This window comes from Paramormyrops kingsleyae, chromosome 6 (genome assembly GCF_048594095.1).
Source record: "Paramormyrops kingsleyae isolate MSU_618 chromosome 6, PKINGS_0.4, whole genome shotgun sequence".
Taxonomy (NCBI): Eukaryota; Metazoa; Chordata; class Actinopteri; order Osteoglossiformes; family Mormyridae; genus Paramormyrops; species Paramormyrops kingsleyae.
In genome coordinates, this window is record NC_132802.1 from 29,404,842 (window position 1) to 29,427,773 (window position 22,932).

Here is a 22,932-nt window from a genome sequence, read left to right on the forward strand (position 1 = left end):
CAGCTTGCACTACGTTATCAGGAAGACTATTCCATACTCTGACTACACGCTGTGTAAAGAAGTGCTTCCTTAAATCCAGTTTGAAATGTTCTCCCGCTAATTTCCACCTATGGCCACGAGTTCTTGTATTGGAACTAATGCTGAAGTAACTATTCGGTTGAACAGCATCCAAACCTGTTAGAATCTTATAGACCTGGATCATGTCCCCCCTCAGTCTCCTTTGCTTGAGGCTGAACAGATTTAGCTCAAATAACCTTTCCTCGTCTGACATTCCTCTAAGACCAGGAATCATTCTTGTGGCCCTACGCTGCACCTTTTCTAAGGCCGCTATGTCCTTTTTAAGATATGGTGACCAAACCTGTACACAATATTCTAGGTGAGGTCTCACCAAGGAATTGTATAATCTTAGCATTACCTCCCTTGACTTAAACTCCACACACCTGGAGATATACCCCAACATCCTATTGGCCTTTTTTATTGCTTCCCCGCACTGGCGAGAATGAGACATGGAAGCATCAACATACACACCAAGGTCTTTCTCATAATCAGCTACCTTTATTTCAGTAGGTCCCATAAAATACCTGTACTTTATATTTCTGCTCCCTACATGGAGTACCTTACATTTGTCTATGTTAAATTTCATCTGCCAGGTGTCAGCCCAGTCACTAATTAAATTAAGATCCCGCTGTAGCTGCTGAGCCGCTAGTTCAGTATCTGCTACACCACCCACCTTGGTGTCATCTGCAAATTTCACCAGTTTACCGTATATATTGGTGTCTATATCATTTATGTAAATTAGGAACAAAAGTGGTCCTAAAATTGAACCTTGCAGTACCCCACTATGAACGCAGGCCCACTGTGACATTGAGCCTCTTATAACTACTCGCTGCTTCCTATCCGTTAACCAGTTATCAATCCAGGTCGCTACAGTTCCTAAAATACCTGTCGCTTTGAGTTTAAGTGAGAGCCTCTTGTGGGGAACAACATCAAAAGCCTTTTGGAAATCTAAGTAGATGACATCATAGGCCTTCTTATCATCAACTTCCTGAGTAGCTTCCTCAAAAAACTCCAACAGATTTGTTAAACAGGATCTACCTCTCCTAAATCCATGCTGGCTATCCCTCAAAATGTTATTTGAGTCCAGGTAATCTACCATTTTCTCTTTGATTATAGCCTCCATAACTTTACCAGTTATACAAGTTAGACTGATTGGCCTATAGTTTGACAAATTACTTCTATCCCCTTTTTTGAAAATGGGCGTTATGTTGGCATGCTTCCAATCAGAAGGATACATATAATAGTAGTATGATTGTTTATATAGTTTTATATTTGACTGTCCAGGGGCTTGAATTCCTGGTCAGAAATTACTCCGGTGAAACAATGACGTTGAAATTTTCACAAATTTTGAGCTTCATTGGTTATGATTTAAAGCCGAAATTTTATCATATGGCAACCAATGTTAATGCATTAACATAATGCATTACAAACAAAACACTTTACTCTTGGATGGAAAAGTATTAGCCTGCCCTAGGTTTAAGTACCAAAAGACTTTTTAACACGTACATTTTTACTGTGTTCACGCAGTATAAAAATACATGTTTACAACATAGAAAGTCAAACTTTTTGTGACATATAGTTTGAATATTTTAAGTAATAACATTTGCATTATGTGAAACAATATTTTATAATAACTGTCTAATGAAAATCACAAAGTTATTACAAAATGCAATTTAGATATTGAAATATAATACCTTTTTTGGAATTACTTAAAAATAAAACAACATTAATTATTTAAATATTTATTTATAGATATTTTTACTTGTTTAATTTTGAGTGTTATGGTGTTCCGTACAACATTTAGTTATCCTGAAATGTGCACATAGCTTTCTTCTACTTCATCACTTAATATTCGGGCCAATTCTGCATACAGAAGCGATTTACGTGCTTATTTAAATAAGTTTCAGGAAAGTGAGATCCGATTACAAGCGGTCAGTCGAGACGCATCCTAATGCCAGGTGTGAACAGGGCCAGAGGTTTCTACTTTGGCAAAAATTATCGTTTTAAGATCAAGGCAGTCTTGGTGCAGACAACATTTTTATAATGAATCAGGTAATTATCCTGAGTTGGGGACTCTCTCTCTCTCTCGAGGACAGAGGTGGAGAATAAGGAGTACACGGGCACTGGGTGCTCGATTATTCATTTACCAGACTAACAGGGTCCCGAGGGACAACAAGCACCATCTCCTGTAGGTCCCATGTGGCCACATGGAGTGTCATATGCAAGATAAACACTGATCTCCATGGCAACGTGCATGTGAACATGTGGGTCTAACACAGCCGGACGGGGACATGGTTGCCTGTATTACCTGTTATTCACTGCGACTGTCATGGCTTATGTTAAGTTTTTAAGCCAGAGCGTTTGTATCACAAGCCTAGAATGTTAACTGCTATGCTAAATAACTTTGGTTCATTGGTAGTGTGAACTGAGTTAATATTAAGCTAATTAGTAAACTATTCTGGGGTGAAGAGCTCCTCTCCTACCTGCAGTACTGCAGCTCACCACCAGAGGATCCATATTCATACTGTAACCATGGCTATTCCTATGCAGTGCACAGCTAATTTATGAGCAGAGGAGAGATGGGACTACAGTAACAGGTTTCTCCATCTGAGGCAATTTTGTTGGTGTGTGGTGGTGAAAAAGTGAGTGTCTGTGTATTAATGATATTGCAGCTGTGTGTCTGGCTTCTCTTTTCCGAGCTGATGCTCCACCGCTTGAACCCTCACCTGGGCTCCTTGGAGACCATTATTTGGAACCAACTAGGACTTTTAAATTATGGACTTGAACTGAATTCCAATTTAATACTGAACCAACTTTAGCTTAATGTTACCGAGTGGATCTTAGCATGCGGTCGAAGCAACGACACTTTCAGACTATTTTTATATCTTCACTTCTTTTAAAATGATAGATGAATCATTAATCTTGAACTAATTTCAATGCGAATACATTTTCATGCACCCCGGTCGCCCAGTGGAAGACGGGGTCCCCATCCGAGTCTATATTCCTCTCAAGGTTTCTTCCTGCTAGAGGGAATTTTTCCTTGCCACTGTCGCCTCAGGCTTGCTTGGTGGGGGTTCGGGCCGGTTATATGTTAAATGCTTTGTGACAATGACTTGTTAAAAGCTCTATATAATTAAATTGAATTGAATTGAATTGGCACGATCAGCAGAGACATAAATGGGTAAGTGACGGACAGCATCTGTGTGGTTGTGTATTTTGGAGCTTCAGCCATATTACGGGCACCAGGTGGTATCCATACCTTTGTTTATGCTGCCCTGTAACTGATTCTGAATGGGGGTCTGACCCTAATCTTTACCCCTGTGTGTCTCATGCTGCAGTCACGATGAGTCCCCACCGTTTCCAAGGCAACAGTTTCATTCACTGGAGCAGACTGGAAATGGCTGTTATGGCGCCCTGGTATGTCGAGATCATGTTCCGCACGCGGCAAGCCAGCGCCATGCTGCTCCATGTGGAGGGAGGACCTCATCACAGCATCACTATCCAGGTGAAAAACTGCTGCATAAATATGAATTGTAGTTTTGAATGCAGTTATTCTACCTTTGATCTTGAGAATTAGTTTTTCATCCAGCTTTCTCTTTAGCACCATCTTTCTTCAGATAAATGTTGCACGGATGTTAGAGCTGTTATGCTTGTACATACTTGTACGCATTTCACTAATAATGAATTATTATTACCAGCTTCTTATTGTTTCATATAAGATTTTGACGCAACTTTCTAAATGATTTCCTTTAATTTAATTAAAAAATTGCAGTACTCAGGCATCTTGACTGTTTTATTGAACAGTTGGACTGTTTGCAAAATTGCTGATACTTAGCGGAAGAGGGTTGAGGGGAGAATTGATTGGCAGTTCAAAGGTCATAGGTCATATGGCTCCTGTGTAGCTCCAGGACGGCGGGCTGCTCCTGTCGCTGCAGTTCGACGAGGACGACACCAGCCTGCTGCATCTGGATGAGCTCAAAGTCAACGACGGAGACTGGCATCAGTTGCAGCTGGAGCTGAGGGGGGAGGGCCGGTCGGGGCACCCCATGGCTCTGCTCACCCTGGATTACGGCCTGCACATGGTGATGTGTACACACGCACAAAGACATGGACACAGGCATGGGGCCCTGCGTGTACTGATCGCGTGTGTCTCTGTACCGTGCAGACCAGCACAGAGCTTAGCGGGAAGCTGGATGGACTGATTCTGCAGAGTCTGAGTGTGGGCGGAGTCCCCCAGGAGGCTGGCTCAGTGCTCCAGGGGTTCCGGGGATGCGTGCAGGTGGGTGCTGGCCGGGGAGTGGCAGTATTGGTAAAGGGGGGGTAGGTAATCGCGGTGGGGTGACAGGGGGTGGTGGTGCACATGAGCCTATCTGATGTGAGGGAGTTCAGTCTCTCCCAGCGTACGGGAGTGTGCGTGTGTCTCCATTCTCTCAGGGTGCAACGTGAGGGTTTTTGGCGTGTGAAGGTGCGAGTGTGTAGGTCTTTCGGGTGTCCTGGAGTGTCGTTCTCCCTGAGGTGCACCTCTCTCTAATCCCCAATGGCATCCCCTGCAGGGCGTGCAGGTCGGCAAGGCCTCGGCCGGCACCATATTCCTCTCTATGACTCAGGCCAAGAGCCACAACGTGGAGCCTGGCTGCAGCCTTCCAGACCCATGCGACTCCAGCCCCTGCCCTTCCAGCAGCTACTGCAGCGATGACTGGGACAGTTACTCCTGCAGCTGTGACCCAGGTGCGTGACCTCTGTCCATCCCGTCATCATTGCCATCACCATTACCAGTACCAGTAAAGCCCCCAGTTCAGGTAGCAGAAATCCAATAGCTTCTTTCTAAATTAATCGCCAATATCTCCTCCTATTAGGTTACTATGGTGACAGCTGCACAGACGTCTGCTCTCTGAACCCCTGCGAGCACCAGTCGGCCTGTACAAGGAAGCCCAGCTCGTCCCACGGCTACACCTGCGACTGCCCCGCCAGCTATTTCGGCCAGTACTGCGAGAAAAGGTGAGGGCGCCGGCCACCATTTTTGGGGGCTAAACTCCCCCACATTGCTGTGGCAGCAGGTCTGGGATCAGCGGGCATGCCTCTGTACCCAGGATCGACCAGCCATGCCCACGGGGCTGGTGGGGACACAAGACGTGCGGCCCGTGCTCCTGCCAGACTGAGAAGGGCTTTGACGCCGACTGCAACAAGACCACGGGGGAATGTCGCTGCAAGGTACGTGTGCCTGCTGCTTTAAGACCCCCCACCCGCCTTCAGCCTCATGCATATCTTCCTGAGATCCAGGGTTGGTGAGGTTACACCCCCCACACATGTGCCGTCCCCTAAATGTCCTCTTTAAGGAATAACAGGACTTAATATAGTACCATGTACAATACGAGAGATATAAACAAAAAAATAAATGAACTGCTGAATCTCTGGAGGATCTGAACCAGAATAAAGCATAAACATGAACATGTAATGAACGAGGCTGTGAAATAGGCGGGATTAAACCACCTCTCCTTCCTGAAGAGGCTCCACTCCTTCGGGCGCATGCAGGTTCCTGTCACAGCAGCTCTGCCAGTCCTTTGTTCTGGGTGCAGTCTTCCCTGCTGTAGTAGGCTGGGGCAAATAAACTAAACAAGAGCAGCCATACAGGACAAGGACAATCAACACGTACCATGTTTCAACCTATTTAAATCATTAGCTCTGCACCCCATATTCCGAACTACCTCATGCATAATTTTGCATTAACTGTAAGTTATAACTTTATAATTTATAGAATTTGTTGTATATGTTTTATTTACATGCTAACTTCATTTCATTGACCCCAGACCTGTACTCAGCACAATAATAATAAAATTCAGTCTAATCTGACCTAAGACGAGCTACTTGGCATCCTGGACAGCAGCTGACACCCCTACATACTTCCCTGCCCTCCCAAAAGTGCTCATTCAGTATCAGACAGTATCAGGATTAGCGGTTCCTTGTCTCTGCCCACCCTCCAGGACAACCACTACCGGCCCTCGGGCAGCGAGACCTGCCTGCCGTGTGACTGTTACCCCGTGGGCTCCTTCTTGCGGGCCTGCGAGCCCGAATCCGGCCTGTGTCCCTGCAAGCCGGGCGTCATCGGCCGCCAGTGTGACCGCTGTGACAACCCCTTCGCGGAGGTCTCCCCCAATGGCTGCGAGGGTGAGTGAGCCTGGCCATCAGGTCCAGCAGGCATTAAGTGGAGCAGGTGTAGCCTGACACCTACTGGTCAAATCCTAAATCGCAGTCGCACACATGGGTATTGAACAGTGTTTCCCAATTCGGTCCTCATGGAGGGAGCAAAAATGTGGACCAGCTGTGGGTCCCCCAGATTGGGAAACAATGGTATGGATAGATGGATGGATTGATGGATGGATGGATATAGTTTTTGAGGAGAAAATTGTGAAAAAAAAATTTTTGATCTCAATTCTTTTTGGCAGACATAGCTAGTGATGTTTGCAAAATCGTTTAAATAAAATACAAATTAAGGCTAGATTGTACAAACATGAATTGAATTAATCTTGGGTTAGACCTAATCTGAGGTTAGTTAATCAGAAACACCTTGCATGTCATAATTTTAACACTGGATTAGTTAAACCAGTTCAAACTATGATTAAAATAGGATTAATTTAGCATCTGCCAGTCCAACAAAATGTAAGTAATTTCACGTAATTTCAGTTGACGCAAATGTCTTATGAACTTTTAAAAAATAAAAGTCGGTACTTTAACCACACTTTTGCTTTGCGTTATGCTGATTTGCTTTTACCTTTCACACACAACTTGGACATTAATTGAGCAGTAGTCCTTTCCATTAAAAATGCGGTCACCACCTGGATTAGTAATCAAAGTAACCATGGGAGACACAAAAAGTTCATAGGTTAAACTTCACACATAATTTCATATGAAAAACAATGGAGGTAACTCATTACGTTAGTTACATGTGAGTTGGGGGGGGATTGATGGAGAGCAAAATGGGACACAGCCCGTTATTTATATTTTACTTACATGACCCATGCCATGTTCATGATTCATATTAATTAGATTTTCCTGCATGATGACTGGTCTCACCTTCCCACTGGGGTATATGACACCCTGTTTTGTAAATTCATACTGATTGGAAAACTCACCATCGTTTCAAAAAATTTGGTTGGTTCTATCCTGTCTTGAATTTTCCTATGTGGCACTTTTTCCTCCAATCCCATCCAGCAAAGAAATGTAGCCACGTTGTCAGTAAAACTGAAACAGACCTAACATTAACCTCCTCAAGGTGTGGTTTAAATATGACCGCTAATCCAGCTTTAATACAATATTTAAATTCACTGGTGCAACAGACTTGAATTTAATCTAGGTTTAAGTGTAAATTACACTGAGATTACCAAAGGTTTAGATTTATCCAGGAGTAAGTGTAAACTATGTTTGGTGCAACTGGATTAGTAGATTAGAATCTTGATTTAATCCAGTTCAAATGTTAAGCCATATTGGTGCAAGCCAGCCTAAGTATTGTATTTTAAATGGATTAACTTCTCACAAGGAAGCATAGAGGAACAGAAGAGGGAAACGTTCTGCTCTTTGAATTGCTATATCGGAACATTGGCATTTGCTGTAATAATAATGAGTGTCACTAAGTGTCACTTTCTCCTTGACCTGCCTGCTGCTTTTCCCCACAGTGATCTACGACAGCTGTCCCCGCGCCATCGAAGCCGGTATCTGGTGGCCACGGACCAGGTTTGGTCTGCCTGCCGCTGTAGCCTGTCCCAAGGGTTCCATCGGTATGTCTGTCAGCAATACAGTTAATAATCCTATTCGGGGCACAAAGGCACTGGCTTTAAGTGTTAGGCTGGGCTGAAGCATCAGTTGTCCCAAGGAGCTAAAATATGAGACTTGACCGGCTGTCAGCTTTAATCTCCAGCGAGGGACCAGGTTTCATAATTGTTTGCCTGAGCGAGTTGATGCCGTATGTGGGGATCACCTTGTCAGTAATGTTAGATTCACACAGCGAAGGTGATGTCACCCTCCCTCCACCCCCCCAGGCACCGCCATACGCCACTGTGACGAGCACAAGGGCTGGCTGTCCCCCAACCTCTTCAACTGCACGTCTCTCACCTTCGCCAGCCTCAAGACCATTGTATGTGTGAAACTCACTTCAGCTTGTGTGCTTTTCTTGCTGTTTGCCCAAGCCAACCCTTAAATGCTTCATGAGAGATGCTGTTCAACGCCAGCACCATAACGTCAAATCCAAAAGGAGAGTCAGGAGTGACTTGTATTATTAGGATTCTCAAAATGAGTTTATGACAATTGTCACAGCCATGAACCCTAAAAATATTTAACTGAAGGAAATATTTAGTTTAAGGGGTTAAGGAGTCATGGTGTTCAGTTAGAAAATCCCAAGTACATTGTAAGGACCATAATTGAATGAGTTTCAAAGGTTTTTATTTAACTACGTATGTGTAACAATAGAGTACCGTTTATTTTAATTGCCAAGGTTATTTATCAGTGTAAGACTAATTTGGCTACTTGGGACTGGAGGTATGATCTGCCGAGGCTTATTGTTTCACATCCAAACTGATCTTCATTCTTAACAGAAGATAATACCAGATGATGTCATTTGGGTCTATATGTAAAACTACCCTGTCCTTGGATGAAGTGGCAGGCTTTCTTACCTGGCTTACACAACCAGTAACAAACAAGAAATAACACAGCGCAGTGTCACGTAACTGGGGCCTTGTTATGTTGTGCTGCAGGCTGACGAGCTGGCAGCGAACATATCTGGCCTGAACCCGGGGAGGGTGTGGCAGGCGGCAGCCATGCTCAATAATGCCAGCCAGCACACGCAGGCCTACTACGGCAGCGATGTGCGGGTGGCCTACCGCCTGCTGCAGAGCCTGCTCCAGCACGAGAGCAAACAGCACGGCTTCGGCCTGGCCGCCACTCAGGACGTGCACTTCAACGAGGTCAGGCACACTCACGCGCAACCACACGCATGCCATAAATACCCATAAAGCCCAACTGAGCTGAACCAATCGAGACCGATGGCTTATGAGAATCCTAGTGCAGTCTAGGTTTACCCGGACCCCTCACCCCTCCTTGCAGAACCTGCTGCGGGCAGGTAGCGCCATCCTGGCCCCGGAGACCCGGCCGCACTGGGATCTAATCCAGCAGACGGAGGGCGGCTCTGCACTGCTGCTGCATCGCTATGAGACTTACGCCAACACGCTGGCCCAGAACATGCGGAAGACCTACCTCAGCCCATTTACCTTCGCCACGCCCAACATCGGTGAGCCAGATGTCTCCCCACCAAGGCGTGTGGGGAGTCTCTGCTGCAGTTCAGTCATACGCACTGGGCGGCATAGAGCACTGCTTTTACGTAAAAACAAAACTGAGGAGTATTTCCTAATCCGGATGAGAAATAGCACAGCGTACTGTCGTTTTATCTACGCCACCTTCCTTAGTCACTTATTCAGGTCCAAAAAGGGACACTTTGCAGGGGATGTCAGTCCATCCCAGTGCAAAACACACACACATACACACACACACACTCACACACAGGTTTGTAATTATATCTTTGTGGGGACTCTCCATTCATTTCTGTGAGGTTAACTCCAATCCCAACCTGACGACCTTAACCCCTACCCAGCCCTAACCTTAACCATAAGTAACCAAACATAATACGAGACTTTTGGCATATTTAGTAGTTTAATTGTATTCACAGATTTTTTAAAAATTGACGTTTATATTGAGGGGACCTGAAAATTGTCCCCACAAGCTAAAAAGTATTAGCTATTACCACATTAGTCGTACAGCTTAGGTGATGTAAATGAGAGCTAATAGTTCGCAACTTATTATTATTGGCTTAGTGGACAAAAAGCTTTAAGAAGATGGATGGATGGATGGATGGATGGATGGATTTTTTTTTTTTTTAACATAAAGTTGCATTTGACACCATCAGCCATTAATGCACTTTCGTACTTTAGCCAAGAGCATGGGATTGGTTGACCCCTAGCGATTTAAAAAGTACTAATTACTTATGACTCACCCACCCCGTTGCGGCCTATTTGGAGTCTAAACACTGCTTGACAAGCTCCAGTTCTGCCCTCAGTGTTTGCACTTCCTATTCCTACCCCCCCCCCCTCCCCCCCCAGTCGTCTCAGTGGACCGACTGGACAGAATGACCCTGGCGGGGGCCAGGCTGCCACGCTACGAAGCCCTGCGGGGGCCGCGACCTGCCGACCTGGAGACTTCCGTCACCCTCCCTGACCCGTCGAGTGCAGGGCAGACTGGAAACCACACATCCTCCAGGGGGCGCCGTCACCCCGCCGAGGACAGGAGGGAGGCCTTCGCCAGCGTCATCATCTACCACAGCTTGGCTGCTCTGCTGCCTCAGAACTATGACCCTGACAAGAGGAGCCTCAGGTAAGTGGGTGTCTGAGCATATTTGGCCCACACTCATACACTGGGGGGCAGGCCTGAATGACCCTGGTCTTGGGGCCTCTTACACAGGGTGCCCAAGCGGCCAATCATCAACACTCCGGTAGTCAGCATCTCAGTGCACGATGAGGAGGAGCCACCCCTGCAAAAGCTGGAGAGACCAGTGACCGTGCAGTTCCGCCTCGTGCAGACAGAGGAGCGCACCAAACCCATCTGTGTCTTCTGGAACCACTCCATCCCGTGAGCAGTCTGGTCACTCCATTATTGCCGGTCCCCTTCTGGAAGTGCCATGTAGAAATGCCTTTATTCCCTTACGCCCTCTGGGCATTCATTCAGTCAATATGACAAAAACTGGAGAGAGTGGTATTGTGATGTTACAGGTTTCAACCACAAGAGGGCAATCTGTCCAACTTTTAAAGAAAGATTGGTATCCCTGTGTATTCTCAAGTAATTTGTGTGAAGATCTCACAAATACACATCTTGTTGAGATTTAATTTCAGAATCATAAGGGAGTATTAAAAAGTATTTGCCGTCGGCGGTGTTGACTCGTAGTATTCGTGTGTTCTGTCACATGCAGATGCTCAGAAGCATTTAATTGAAACAGCATCGTTTTGTATGTCATCTTTTGCCATTGGCATTTGTTAATATTGCAAATAAAGTTTTAATAATTTAAGAATTTTGATGAAGTTTAGTCATTTAATTTTCAAGTTCAGTGAATTTAGTAAACTACTTTGGAAGTTACTTTGGAACTAAGCTGTGGTTGTTCAAACTGGGCTAGAGGCTTTGAAGCAGCAAGGCAGAAACCGCCGGTGATGCTGACTTTACTCCTCAGAAGTCCTTTGACGGTCATGAAGGTCATTCTGCCAGCTGTCCACACTGTAGTGTGACTACACAGATGTGTTTTCCGGTACATTCCCCACTCTCTGCTGCCTGCAGGGTTGGGGGCTCAGGTGGATGGTCGACAAAGGGCTGTGAGGTGGTGTTCCGCAATCACACCCACATCAGCTGTCAGTGCAGTCACATGACCAGCTTCGCCGTTCTGATGGATGTATCTCGGCGGGAGGTGAGTAGGAAGTAGGAACTCTTCCCCTGCCGCGTGTGTGCGTGTGTGTGTGTATATATTTTAGATATTATATTTGTTATGTTTTTTATTGGGCCAAGATGAGATTCTTGTGTGGGATTTTTAGTTCTCAGTTATTTCTTATGTTCTTATTTATTTATTTACCAGTAATGTTCTCTCTTTGGTTTCCCTCTTGTTCATCCTCTGGCTTTCCTGTATCTTGCCTTTCCCCCTTGTACCAACCTGTTGCCCCCCTGCTGTTCCTCCCCATCTCCCCCGCACCCACCATCCCTCCTGATCGCCCCACCATGTACCACCCCCCCCACCCAATCCCACCCCCACTGTCCTTCACCTACGCCAACCCCCCTCCCCACCACTTGCTCTCCCGCTCCCATACCCTCCACCAATTTCTCCCTCTGTGGACCAGAACGGGGAGATCCTGCCCCTGAAGGTGATCACATGGAGCACTGTGGGGGTGTCCCTGGGCTTTCTCATCCTCACCATGGTCTTCCTCGTCTGCACGAACACCACGCAATGCAACAGGACCAGCATCATTAGCAACGGCGCCTTTGCCCTCTTCCTCTCTGAGCTGGTGTTCATCCTGGGCATCAGTCAGGCCGACAACCCGGTAAGCATGTGACACCCGCAGCAAAAATCACATGTATGGTCTAACCAATCAACCAAGAAAAACAGGATTTTTCGCTTTTATGCAACACTATTTTTGTGGGGGGTCATCAAATATCAAAGCGGACATTCTTGCCCTGGAACTGGACAGATGATCTTAGCTACAAGGAATACCAGTATCATTGTTAATCACTTTCAGTGGTGCGCCTCTGCTTAAGAGTGAGCCAACAGTGCCATTGTCTACACTCTAGCAGTTTCTGAACAATGACACGAGTCCTCTTAGTGTGCAGTTTCTTGCTTTTTTAAAGATGATGTTACAGATTAATTTACATTCACTCTTAAATAGATCTATTTTTCCCGTAACTGTACTCTGGTAATTTTATACCACACGGTCAATTATTATCCAGTGAACCATATCAAATCATACAGTATTTAGAGATTTTTATAAACTGTTAAATCAGCCATTTCTTGGAACCTTAAGCATGGCTGTATAGCAAATGACATTTTTATTGATGCAGCCATGTGTGGTAGGGGGTGTGAGCTGATCGACCTGCCCGTGTCTTTGTCCTCCTCTCCTTTGCAGTTCCTGTGCACTGTCATTGCCATCCTGCTGCACTTCCTCTACATGTGCACCTTCGCGTGGCTCCTGCTGGAGGCGCTGCACTCCTACCGCATGCTCAGTGAGGTGCGCGACATTAACTATGGCCCCATGCGCTTCTACTACATGATTGGCTGGGGTGTGCCCGCTTTCATTACAGGTAAGCTCCTCATGCTGTATTGTCCTGATAGGTGTTTAATATTTCCTGATGTCCAATAGGGAGGGGTCTTGCCAACTCACCCATGATGCAGTACTCCTCACCATACCAATGTCACAATTCAGTGCATCACAGTATTAACTTTGTATCCTCATGGTTAACATTCTGTTATCTACTGAGGATGAGTCAGTACTTTGAATGAAGTTGTTGCACATTTAAACTTCCATCACTGTTTTTAAAATGGAAAAAGTGCAAAGTGACTTGTACTTTACTGTTTCAGAGGTAGTCACTTTACTGCATTTTTTCATTGCAATACACTTAGCATAGGCTACATAAACAGCATATTTTTAATCAGCAAATGTTGAAAAGATGTTTGCAAAATACTTTAAAACATTTGATTCGATCATCTGCCAGTGTTAAATGTTACTGCAATAGATGAATAAATTGATGCAATGGTTCAAAATATTGATGAAAAATAATTTCAAACTGAATCAATTTAACGGTCAATTACAGCATCGATACATCTGATTGATGTCTATGGTGCACTTTAAAGTTGAGGTGTTGTATTGTGTACATATAAAATGGCAGCCTGCTCACCCCCCGTCCCCTTACGGGCTGCTCTTTCACTCCCTCAGGCTGATCTTCTAGTCTCTCACCCTCTGCGGTAGCTCAGCACTTTCCTGGCCTCTTGCGCTCACTGTGTGCGTCACTTCTGCAGGGCTGGCGGTGGGCCTGGACCCCGAGGGCTATGGGAACCCTGACTTCTGCTGGCTGTCCATGTATGACACGCTCATCTGGAGCTTCGCGGGGCCGGTGGCAGTGGCAGTATCTGTGAGTGTTACCCATCTCGCACATCCATACGTACAAACAAAGAACAAAAAAATACATTTGTCTAATCATTTTCTGCTGTACCATCACAGATGAGTGTCTTCCTCTACATTCTGGCAGCCAAGGCATCTTGCTCTCGACGACACCAAGGATTAGAGAAGAAAGCTGGACCGACGTGAGTGCCTCATCCCCTGCCTGACTGAAAATCCCATCCCATAACAACAGTCATTAAAGGATCACTCAATTTCTTAAAAGACCCATATAATCGAGGCATCTGGGTCACACAGTTTGCTTAAAGTCAAAATGCACAGTGGGAGGGACTGCTACGTGCTCTCAGTGAGATTGGTTTACCCCACTTATCCTTAGTGACCTGGATGGAGGATGGACGGCAACAGCTAGCCTTCTGACTAAGGATGCTGAGTGCCTTGGGTCTAGTCTCTGGTGGTGCCTAATCTTCAGCATGATATTTACCTGTTCCTGTTTAAAACAAGATAAAATATGCTATGCAAATGAATACGAGCTGTAAGTCAGTTTGGATAAAACCATCATGTAAATTACTAAAAGTAAATGTACTATTTCCCATTGGATTAAACCAGGCAGGCACATGTCACAATGTCATTGGTTTCCTAAACTCAATTTTCGCATCACTATTCTCTATACTTCTGTCTGTATTAGGAACTCAGGAGTGACTCTAGGGTTTTTAAGGTGGATGGCATAAGAGGGGCCATCATTCATACATAGGTACCAACCTTATTAGCCAATGATGTTTTGAATCAGTGATTGACAAGGAGCCAATCAGCTTAAAGCTGGGGCTAGTGCCCCTGTAGCCCCGCCCCTTATATACCCCAGCTGTATATCGATATTGTGCTGAACACCTCATGTGGTATGATATCTATACTCTGAGTGGACAGGCTTATGTCATAGTGGGTCCCTCTTTCTCCCTGCAGGTCCAGCCAGAGAACAGCATGCTGGGTGCTTCTCCTGGTCACAGTCACGTGGCTTTTAGCTGTACTGTCCATCAACAGTGACTCCATCATTTTCCACTACTTGTTTGCTGGATTAAACTGTGTGCAGGTAATGACCAGGCTGATTTATGACCTGCACCTTGTAGGCTTGGTTTTAGTTGGAAATAATCTCTCCATGTAGTGTTTGTTTGACGCATGAACATTCTTATAAATAATATAAAAGTTTTATTGAACAGTGGTTCTCAGCTTTTTTTATCCAATGACTGCTAGTGTCCAGAAAAAAGGCTATGATTTTGTTTCTCTTGTATGCATTCTGCACTGATGACAACAATTGCTGATGTTTATTTTAATTTCGTTACACTTCCAAAGTATTTTCTTTTGAACATGATTCAAACAAGGTTTCATCCCACTATGTTCACCAATACCTGAATGTTTATGAAGCAAAAAAGACTAAATCAACAACCTGTTTGGCAAATGACTGTACCATCAGAAGCCTCACAACCACTAAGCGTGTACTTAATAAATGAAAAGACCCTCATTCGAAGGTATTATCATTCAAGAAAGTAAACCAAATATTTCAAATTACAATATTTTCTTTTCAAGTGAGAATTCACATCTGGGCCGGCATGCATAAAACTTCCTAAGAATGGTCTTAAGAATGGTCGTACACTTGGACTTAAGTGTTAAAAAAATCTTAGCAAAAAGTAGGACCGAAGAGCATTGTATAAAGCTGCTAAAAGTAACTTTCAGCAAAGTCTAAGCCCAATTCCTAAGTGCTGACGGAGCCAGCATTTAAGTGTCGTGAAATGAGGACTACAAATAAAATCCCGCCTTAAATACTGAGTTCAACCAATAGAGGAGCTGCACGGTGAATATATTAGTGACATTAAACCGTTAATGTAGAGCTTTATACAACATACCTTTCTGTGATCATACCTTTAATTGGTTGTACGAAAATCTACCTAGCACACCACCAATCAATTTCCACTAATAGATGCACATGTAGTATAAATTATGGGTCAAACGCAAAACTCATAGCAAGACATTGGATTCTAAAATAAAACCAAACTGGATGACAAACAAAACGGTTCTTTTGGCACAGTTGGTGCTTAAATGGAAGGAGGTAGTGCGAGGAAAGTTTGGCTCAGCTGTTACAAGCACGGACAGAAAAAGCTTAGGAGGCTATTGCAAGCTCCGTAAATGCTGTTACCTCGGACAAGGCGTTCAGCAGAGGAATGGGAAAAAAGGTGGTATAATGTTCTATCGCCCTCGCGAAAGGAAATCACAGTTTATAAAGCAAGCATGCAAGCTACAGGTTTGTGTCATTACTTATATTGCTCTTTTGACCCTCGCTATAATAGATGATGATGATAATAATAATAATTATTATTATATTTTCCAGTTGCCAAAAACGTAGCATCATTAACACCTTCAGTTCAACTGTAAGTGCATTTTTAGGTGACGTAGGAGATTGTATCCGGTTCCTAATTAGGTTGGTAACAAAAAGAATGCCCTCATGATCGAGCCTGTACCTTTTTATCAATTCATTATTGTCGTACGTCTGCAGGACGTCCTTTCTTTGACGGAAAGTGCGCGGTCTCCGTCTGGGTGCGCGTAGTGCAGCTGCCATCATTCAACTCCTAACTGGCTTAGGAGTCCTCTCCAGCTCTTTTAAATAATTTAGGAGCTGAGACCAAGTCTTAACACTTAAGAATGTTTATACATGCCACTTATTCTTAAGTCTGGGAGTAGGAGCAAAATCACGTCACTCTTAGAATTGTGACGCATTTAAGAGTGAAATTTTACTCTGAGAAGTTTTATGCATACCGGCCCTGTTCATTGTTATTATTGGTAACGCAGTAAATAGGAGTTGTTTCCTTTCCAGGGCCCATCCATTTTCTTCTTCCGCGTCGTGTTCGACAAGGAGGTGAGGACCGCCATCCGCTACTTTTGCTGCCGTAAGAAGAAAGACTCCATGGCTGGGACCAAGTCCATGACTTCGGTATGTGCGTCATGTGCGACTTGAACCGTTGCGCTGTGGTGTTTTTTTGTTTGTATCTGACTGCATCTTCTTGCCCTTAGTCCTATAACTGCGCTAATAGTTACTCGGACGGCAGAATGTACCGGCCCCAGTTTGGGGAGTCCAGCATCTCCCTCAACAGTACGCTGCGTTCGGGGAAGAGCCAGCAGAGTTACATCCCTTTTGTCCTGAGGTACGGCTCACCCTACAGAGCGTAGAGTGTGGAACTCTGTCTGGCTGACAGATGCTTCCAAGTATTCAGGTGCTAAATGATACTTTTGGGTTTCAGGGACGACTCTGGGCTACACAACAGTCAGGCCCACATGGCACTGAACGAGAACGACTCGCTGTATCACAAAGTCAAGCAGCCTGGGGAAGGTTCGAGACACGCCCGTTCCTGGGAGATTGGGGGTCTCTCCATGGGCGATCTTACAGGCCACCCTAGTGTCTGTTGTTATCCCAACACGTGTCTTATCTTTGCGTTTGCAGACCAGGACTCCGACTCTGACAGCGACCTCTCTCTGGAGGACGACCAGAGCGGCTCCTATGCATCCACTCATTCCTCAGATAGTGATGACGAAGAGGGTCCTTACCCACCTGAGGCATGCTGGGAAACCTTGGCAGCAGAGCTTCCTGTTCCTCACAACTCGTACAAAGGTATATCACTTAGTTGGACATGGGGGCGAGGCTTTTCACCAGTGAGTGGTAATATTACCTCATTTAATTTTATTCCCTTTGCTTTTGTCTTTAACTGACTAGTGTGTTTAGGTAAATATATCACAATCAGAGAACTATCAAGAGGAAAACAAAAAATACAATATTTTTATAATTTTGTATGTAAAAAGTATACAAAAATAGAACTTGGGCAAACCATTGCATTGTGGGTAGGTTTTCGAATGTAGAATGTAACAGAAGTTCTTATGTCCCTTTCCAGACAATAACCTAAGTCAGCCTTACTGGCCAGGCGAATTTGTTACCACAGCCAGTGAGAGCGAGGGCACAGAGAGGCTGAGAGTGCAGACGCTGACCAGTCCAGAGCTCAGCCTGAGTCAGGACAAGGGCCCAGTACTGGAAGTTCAGGGTAAAGACAACGGTGCTGCGATCCTGCCCAGCCTACCCAAACCCAGCGCACAGCCACACAAAGGTAAAGGGTGACATTAGGGGAAAGGGGCTCCACAATTAGATTTTCTGTATTGATCAACTCAAACTGATGTTAAAACAAATAGATGAATTATGTGTATTTTTTCCATTGAATATTCTGCCACCACAAGGGGACGCTGCACTTACTATCAACAACGTAAATTAACCGATTAATCTCGTTTTTATTATGGTTTAGAAATCTTGAAAATCTTTAGCAGTATGCCATACTTTGGGATGCCAGTGTAAACCATGTCATTTTCCTGAGTATATTAACTAAGTGTGAAACCCATCTTAAGTTACTGTACATTTAGAAATCATATTGTTTTAAATACAGCCAAACTAAAAATTGCTTTGAGTAAAAATCTAAAAAAAATGTATGACAAAACAAGAACAAGAACAGGAAACAGTATTTTAATGATATTTTACTTGTGTATTCTGGAAAAACTTCACTGTACCTTTGCTGTTCACAGCTGTAGGCCTCTACGTCTAAGATTCCGATTTATTTGTGAAAGACAAGAGTCATCATTATTTAAATACATGAACTGTAAACATTTTTTGCATATGAATGATCCTTGTACAAAGTGTATTATGAGGCATGAGCAATGGGGACTTTCAGTTCAGTTTCCTGACTTGGTCCAAGTGATTATTCTAATTCAGCATTTTAATCTGTATTTTATTCATGGTAGAGACATCTAGCAGACTTCCAGCTGACTTTGGTCAGCCAGATTCTTTTATAGTGAGTCAGAGTTTGTATGTTCCTGCTGCTGCTCCCAGGTTAAAACTGTTCTAGAACTCCTCTATTCATATGCATGTGTCCCTTCAGGAATTCTGAAGAAGAAAAGCCTCCCCACTCCTGTGGAAAAGAATGCCATCAACCGCATCCACAACGAGCTGTCAGTCAGTGCCCAGGGACCGGCCTCCTCCAGGGGTTCTTCCTCTAGTGATGGTCATGGGGGTGGGTCCAGAGCAAGTCCACAGGAAAAACTTAACGGGGGAGCTCCTGTCAGTGCAGTTGTCAAGGCACAGACTGCAGATGAAGACTCGACCGCTTCAGAGTGAGTATCTAGCCATCATGTGGTGCAAAAATACAATATTGTATATAAATTAACTGACTTGCTCATGGCAAAGCCTTGAGATGGTCTACATGCAAACCCCAAATGAAGTAAGTAGACAGAACAGGTCTGTCATTGCAGGTCATAAAGTGTCCAGCCTCTACATCGTGCTGGGATGGAGAGACCAGCAAGGGCTGCTGTGATAGGACCTGAACTGGCTCACGCTCTCCTTCCCTTTGACTGACATGGGTGCCAAATCCCTCTGCCCCTAGCTGGACCAAGCTGCTGTGTGTGGACCTAGAGTCGGTGATTTCTGTTCATTTGGTTTCTGTTTACAAGAAAGGATTGATGCACTTTTTATTTTCTTCAGTTTAGATGGATATGCTGGGAATCAACTGGAATTTTTTTATAATGTAAAAACTTTTCATGAACCTAAACACTGAATTTTTTGGACTTTTTGGCTTTTTACCAGTTTTAAACAACAAACTTAAAACATTCAGGGATTTTTCTACAATACCACTGTTTGTGATGGATAAGCGTAGATGTGTTTACTTTTAAATGGCATAAGGGCTTGTTTGCTTTGGAAATACTTTAACCTGTTAACTGGACTGTCTTATACAGCTGTCCATAATGCAGGTCACTTTCCAGAGTTCCTTGGGGTCTTTGAATATTCCCTGTGGTTCATATGGAGGAGTTCCAAGGAAGGGCTTCTATTGGCTGGATTTTGTACACCTCTTCCAAGCAGTAGTTGCCTAATAAATCTGCTGCTAACTGTGTGATCACTAATGATGTATACAATCCTCTGCAATGAAAGCAAGCTAGCTATGTGCTAATGCTAAGTCACAGGACTTGACCACTGTATGTGAGCTTCCCAGGAGCCTGTCACATAGCAGACACCTGACATTTCTCTGGATCACTAACCTTAAAACTGGATGCTAAGACTGATCTTGAGCCTAACTTTGATTCCATGCCTTGGGAAATGGACTACAAAGGCTTGATTCTTACCCACAATGATTCTGGGACCAATTCTACTCATGCTACCATGGGCAACGTGAATATCCTGAAAAATTCTGCTGCTTCCAGTGATGAACAAATTTGATCTGGAATGGAAAGCCTCCCGCCAGCCAGGGGACTCAAAGTGCAGCCCTTGTTGCATGAGTTCTTGTTCTGTTAAGCCTTCATTCAAATGGTCTGCAGATGACTCTTCCACCACTTTGCCTTCATAAAAAAAAAAACCTGGGAGACAATTTAAAATCAGAACAAATTGAGACACTAATTTATAGACGTTTTTAATTTCTAATTGAAAATGTTTGGCATGAAGGATTTTTAAAAATTATTTAACTTGTTGGCAAAACACTACTTTGCAAAATTGTTAAATTGTGTATAACTCACATCACAAATCTTGGCAAAATGTATATTTTCATCAGTTTTTAACAAATACTGTAAAATTGTTTTGAAATGTCTAGCGATTTATGTTAATGTAGACTTTACTGGAATGATCAGCTCACGCCTTTGACTGCACACATCTCCTGTCTCCTTTTGTTTACAGTAAATACAAAGGCAATTCAATACCTCCACCATTTATACATTCAGTGTTTATATGAGACATTTTTAAACCTTTATTAACCTGCCATGTTTTCCCCCCCAGAAATTCATGTATGATTATCCACGATATGATGTATTTACAAGCTGGGTGGGGACCTGAATCATTTTGTGCAAAAGTGAAACCTGGTGATTTTCTAGTGCACTCCTCAAGTATCATGCTGAGTTCTTCCCAGCTGTATACTGGGGTCAATTACAGCTGGGAACGTGGGTTTAACCGCATCACCTGCTTTTCCCAAGTTCCTTCACCAGCACAAAACACCCTGAACCTCAGGCACAGGATGACTTTTAAAATTGTTGAAAGGTGATGTGTAAAGAAATACTGTAGATGTCGGCAGAATTTGGAGTTATTGCATTGTTTTTGTATCGTCACTTTGCTTGATATGTTGAAGAACCAATGAAGGATGAACAGCCAGCTAATATATTTCTCATTAACGAGACCCGATGTGGCGGTACAGTACATCTTCATAGAAGCACTGCTAGTTACAGTCAGATCTTCTTGCAATGTGTTACCTAACTCTTGCTGGCTGTTTTCTTTCATTGCAATACCAGTAATATATCATAGGTAATACCCAATGATGTACGATATTCATGATATATATATATATATATATATGAATATATATATATATATGAATATATATATATATATATATATATATATATATATATATATATGAATATCATACATCATCGTAGAAATGATGAAACATCGTACAAAAAACAATTTATATTAGCCATTAATGACTGCATGGAGCTATGATATAGGTCTAATCCCTTTGTGTGCCAAAACGTTACATAACAAGCATTTTTAATTGACATGATAAACTACGTCTCATGTAAACCGTACTCAATTGGTCATAAGAAATTTTCATGCAATCATCATAAAACCGGCATATTAACTACGGTGCAACGTTAAGTTAAAAAATTAACCCTAACCCTTGCTGGTTTATCAGTCTGCACATAAGCTCTTTGCTCATCTGGAATAGAAACCGTCGTTACCTCGCCAAACGTCACACAGTGACATAGGGACACCCCTGCAACATGTCACCACATGCTTGCAATTAGGTTCCCGCAAGCTTATTGGTGGCTAATATTTTTTTTGTTCCGGAAATTATCAAAAGTGATAAACATTTTCTTCCATGTTGCATTTTGCTGGAGTTTTTCCATGGTAAGTACCTCACTCACATGTCCAACATGCTACATGCCCTGTAGAAAAAGTGGTACAAAACATACTGGAAAGCAATAAGAAAAAAACTTAAAAAATTTAAATCAGCCCGTTTATAACAATTTTGATTTGCTCAAGAAGGCATATTTTAAATATAAACATCTTCTATATTCCTTGAGTGTAAATGGTCTGATGTATAAATGAGCTTTTAAAGTTTACATTTTTTCTTGACATGAAACAAGGTGAATTTTCCACAAAACCTCTGAGGCTGGTAGCTGGTATATGCCCTGTGGTCAGTTGTACCCCCTAATCTGTACCAATAGCAATATGAACTTGAAGGTTTGGCCGTGACCTTCTGTTTTCTGAAAATGTTTGATTCATGTACAAAAAAAACGCAAAACCAAGTCTGTTAGTTTATTGTTTACCTGCTGGTTCACTAGAGTTTTTATTTTAAAAAATTATAAGGCTTATGTTTTAAAATGTAATAATTTAAAGGATTTGGTTTAAACTGCAAAAAAACAATGCAAATGCCATATGGCTTCACTTCAAGTAATCAGTTTTAATCGACCAAAGATGAAAGCAACAGTTTTTTTTTTTTCTAAATATATTTTTCTAAACCAGGCAAATCTGTGGTTTAAATATGCCATCATTGAGTAGTTCATAGGGTTCATTACTTTGAACTAATAGGACTTGCAATGTTTGTTGTCCAACAAAACAGTCTTTAACTCTGCATCACCTTTCGGGTCCAGTTTTGTTCATTTCTGCTTCATTTGAGGCTGTGTTTAGGAAATTTTTGATCCCAGATGCAACTGTGAAAATAAAGCTGATTTTGAGACCGGGGCCATGATGTGATCAGTCTGTGCCCCGTTTCCTGGAGAGTCAGATGTATTCAATTGGAAGTCTTATTTCACTCTCGCAGAGTTGGACACAACATTCAGCCAATTACATCCAGGATAGAAGAGCAGAAGGCTGCCTGTTTTTTTTTTCATTTTTAACAGGTTCTCTACCTACACCTAGTGCTCACAGAAAGTTTTGGGCACTTACTAAATTGAGTAGAAATATTGCAAATTTATGGGTTCCATCCATCCATCTTCTGAAACCGCTTATCCTGTTCAGGGTCACAGGGGGTCCGGAGCCTGTCCTGGAGGCTATGGGTGCAAGGTGGGAAATAACCCAGGATGGGGCGCCAACCCATCGCAGGGCACACTGACACACACCTATGGGCAATTTAGC

General features: G+C 43.4%; 1 protein-coding gene across 1 annotated transcript in view; it reads left to right on the top strand.

Annotated features, from left to right (window-relative positions):
- Positions 1 to 22,539, top strand: part of LOC111844723 (cadherin EGF LAG seven-pass G-type receptor 2) — a 60,831-nt gene extending 38,292 nt beyond the window's left edge. Inside the window, exons 9-34 of the mRNA XM_072712995.1 lie at positions 3,396 to 3,562; positions 3,960 to 4,139; positions 4,223 to 4,336; positions 4,611 to 4,785; positions 4,914 to 5,055; positions 5,148 to 5,268; positions 6,039 to 6,222; positions 7,728 to 7,829; positions 8,091 to 8,185; positions 8,802 to 9,011; positions 9,151 to 9,334; positions 10,200 to 10,470; positions 10,558 to 10,725; positions 11,422 to 11,548; positions 11,973 to 12,173; positions 12,753 to 12,927; positions 13,643 to 13,755; positions 13,845 to 13,927; positions 14,700 to 14,826; positions 16,603 to 16,719; positions 16,800 to 16,930; positions 17,027 to 17,115; positions 17,227 to 17,394; positions 17,672 to 17,881; positions 18,701 to 18,932; positions 19,071 to 22,539. Of these exons, the coding sequence (XP_072569096.1) occupies positions 3,396 to 3,562; positions 3,960 to 4,139; positions 4,223 to 4,336; positions 4,611 to 4,785; positions 4,914 to 5,055; positions 5,148 to 5,268; positions 6,039 to 6,222; positions 7,728 to 7,829; positions 8,091 to 8,185; positions 8,802 to 9,011; positions 9,151 to 9,334; positions 10,200 to 10,470; positions 10,558 to 10,725; positions 11,422 to 11,548; positions 11,973 to 12,173; positions 12,753 to 12,927; positions 13,643 to 13,755; positions 13,845 to 13,927; positions 14,700 to 14,826; positions 16,603 to 16,719; positions 16,800 to 16,930; positions 17,027 to 17,115; positions 17,227 to 17,394; positions 17,672 to 17,881; positions 18,701 to 18,932; positions 19,071 to 19,077 (3,893 nt within the window). The 3' untranslated portion in view covers positions 19,078 to 22,539. The remainder of the gene's footprint in view (positions 1 to 3,395; positions 3,563 to 3,959; positions 4,140 to 4,222; positions 4,337 to 4,610; positions 4,786 to 4,913; positions 5,056 to 5,147; positions 5,269 to 6,038; positions 6,223 to 7,727; positions 7,830 to 8,090; positions 8,186 to 8,801; positions 9,012 to 9,150; positions 9,335 to 10,199; positions 10,471 to 10,557; positions 10,726 to 11,421; positions 11,549 to 11,972; positions 12,174 to 12,752; positions 12,928 to 13,642; positions 13,756 to 13,844; positions 13,928 to 14,699; positions 14,827 to 16,602; positions 16,720 to 16,799; positions 16,931 to 17,026; positions 17,116 to 17,226; positions 17,395 to 17,671; positions 17,882 to 18,700; positions 18,933 to 19,070) is intronic.
- The last annotated feature ends 393 nt before the right edge of the window (positions 22,540 to 22,932 follow it).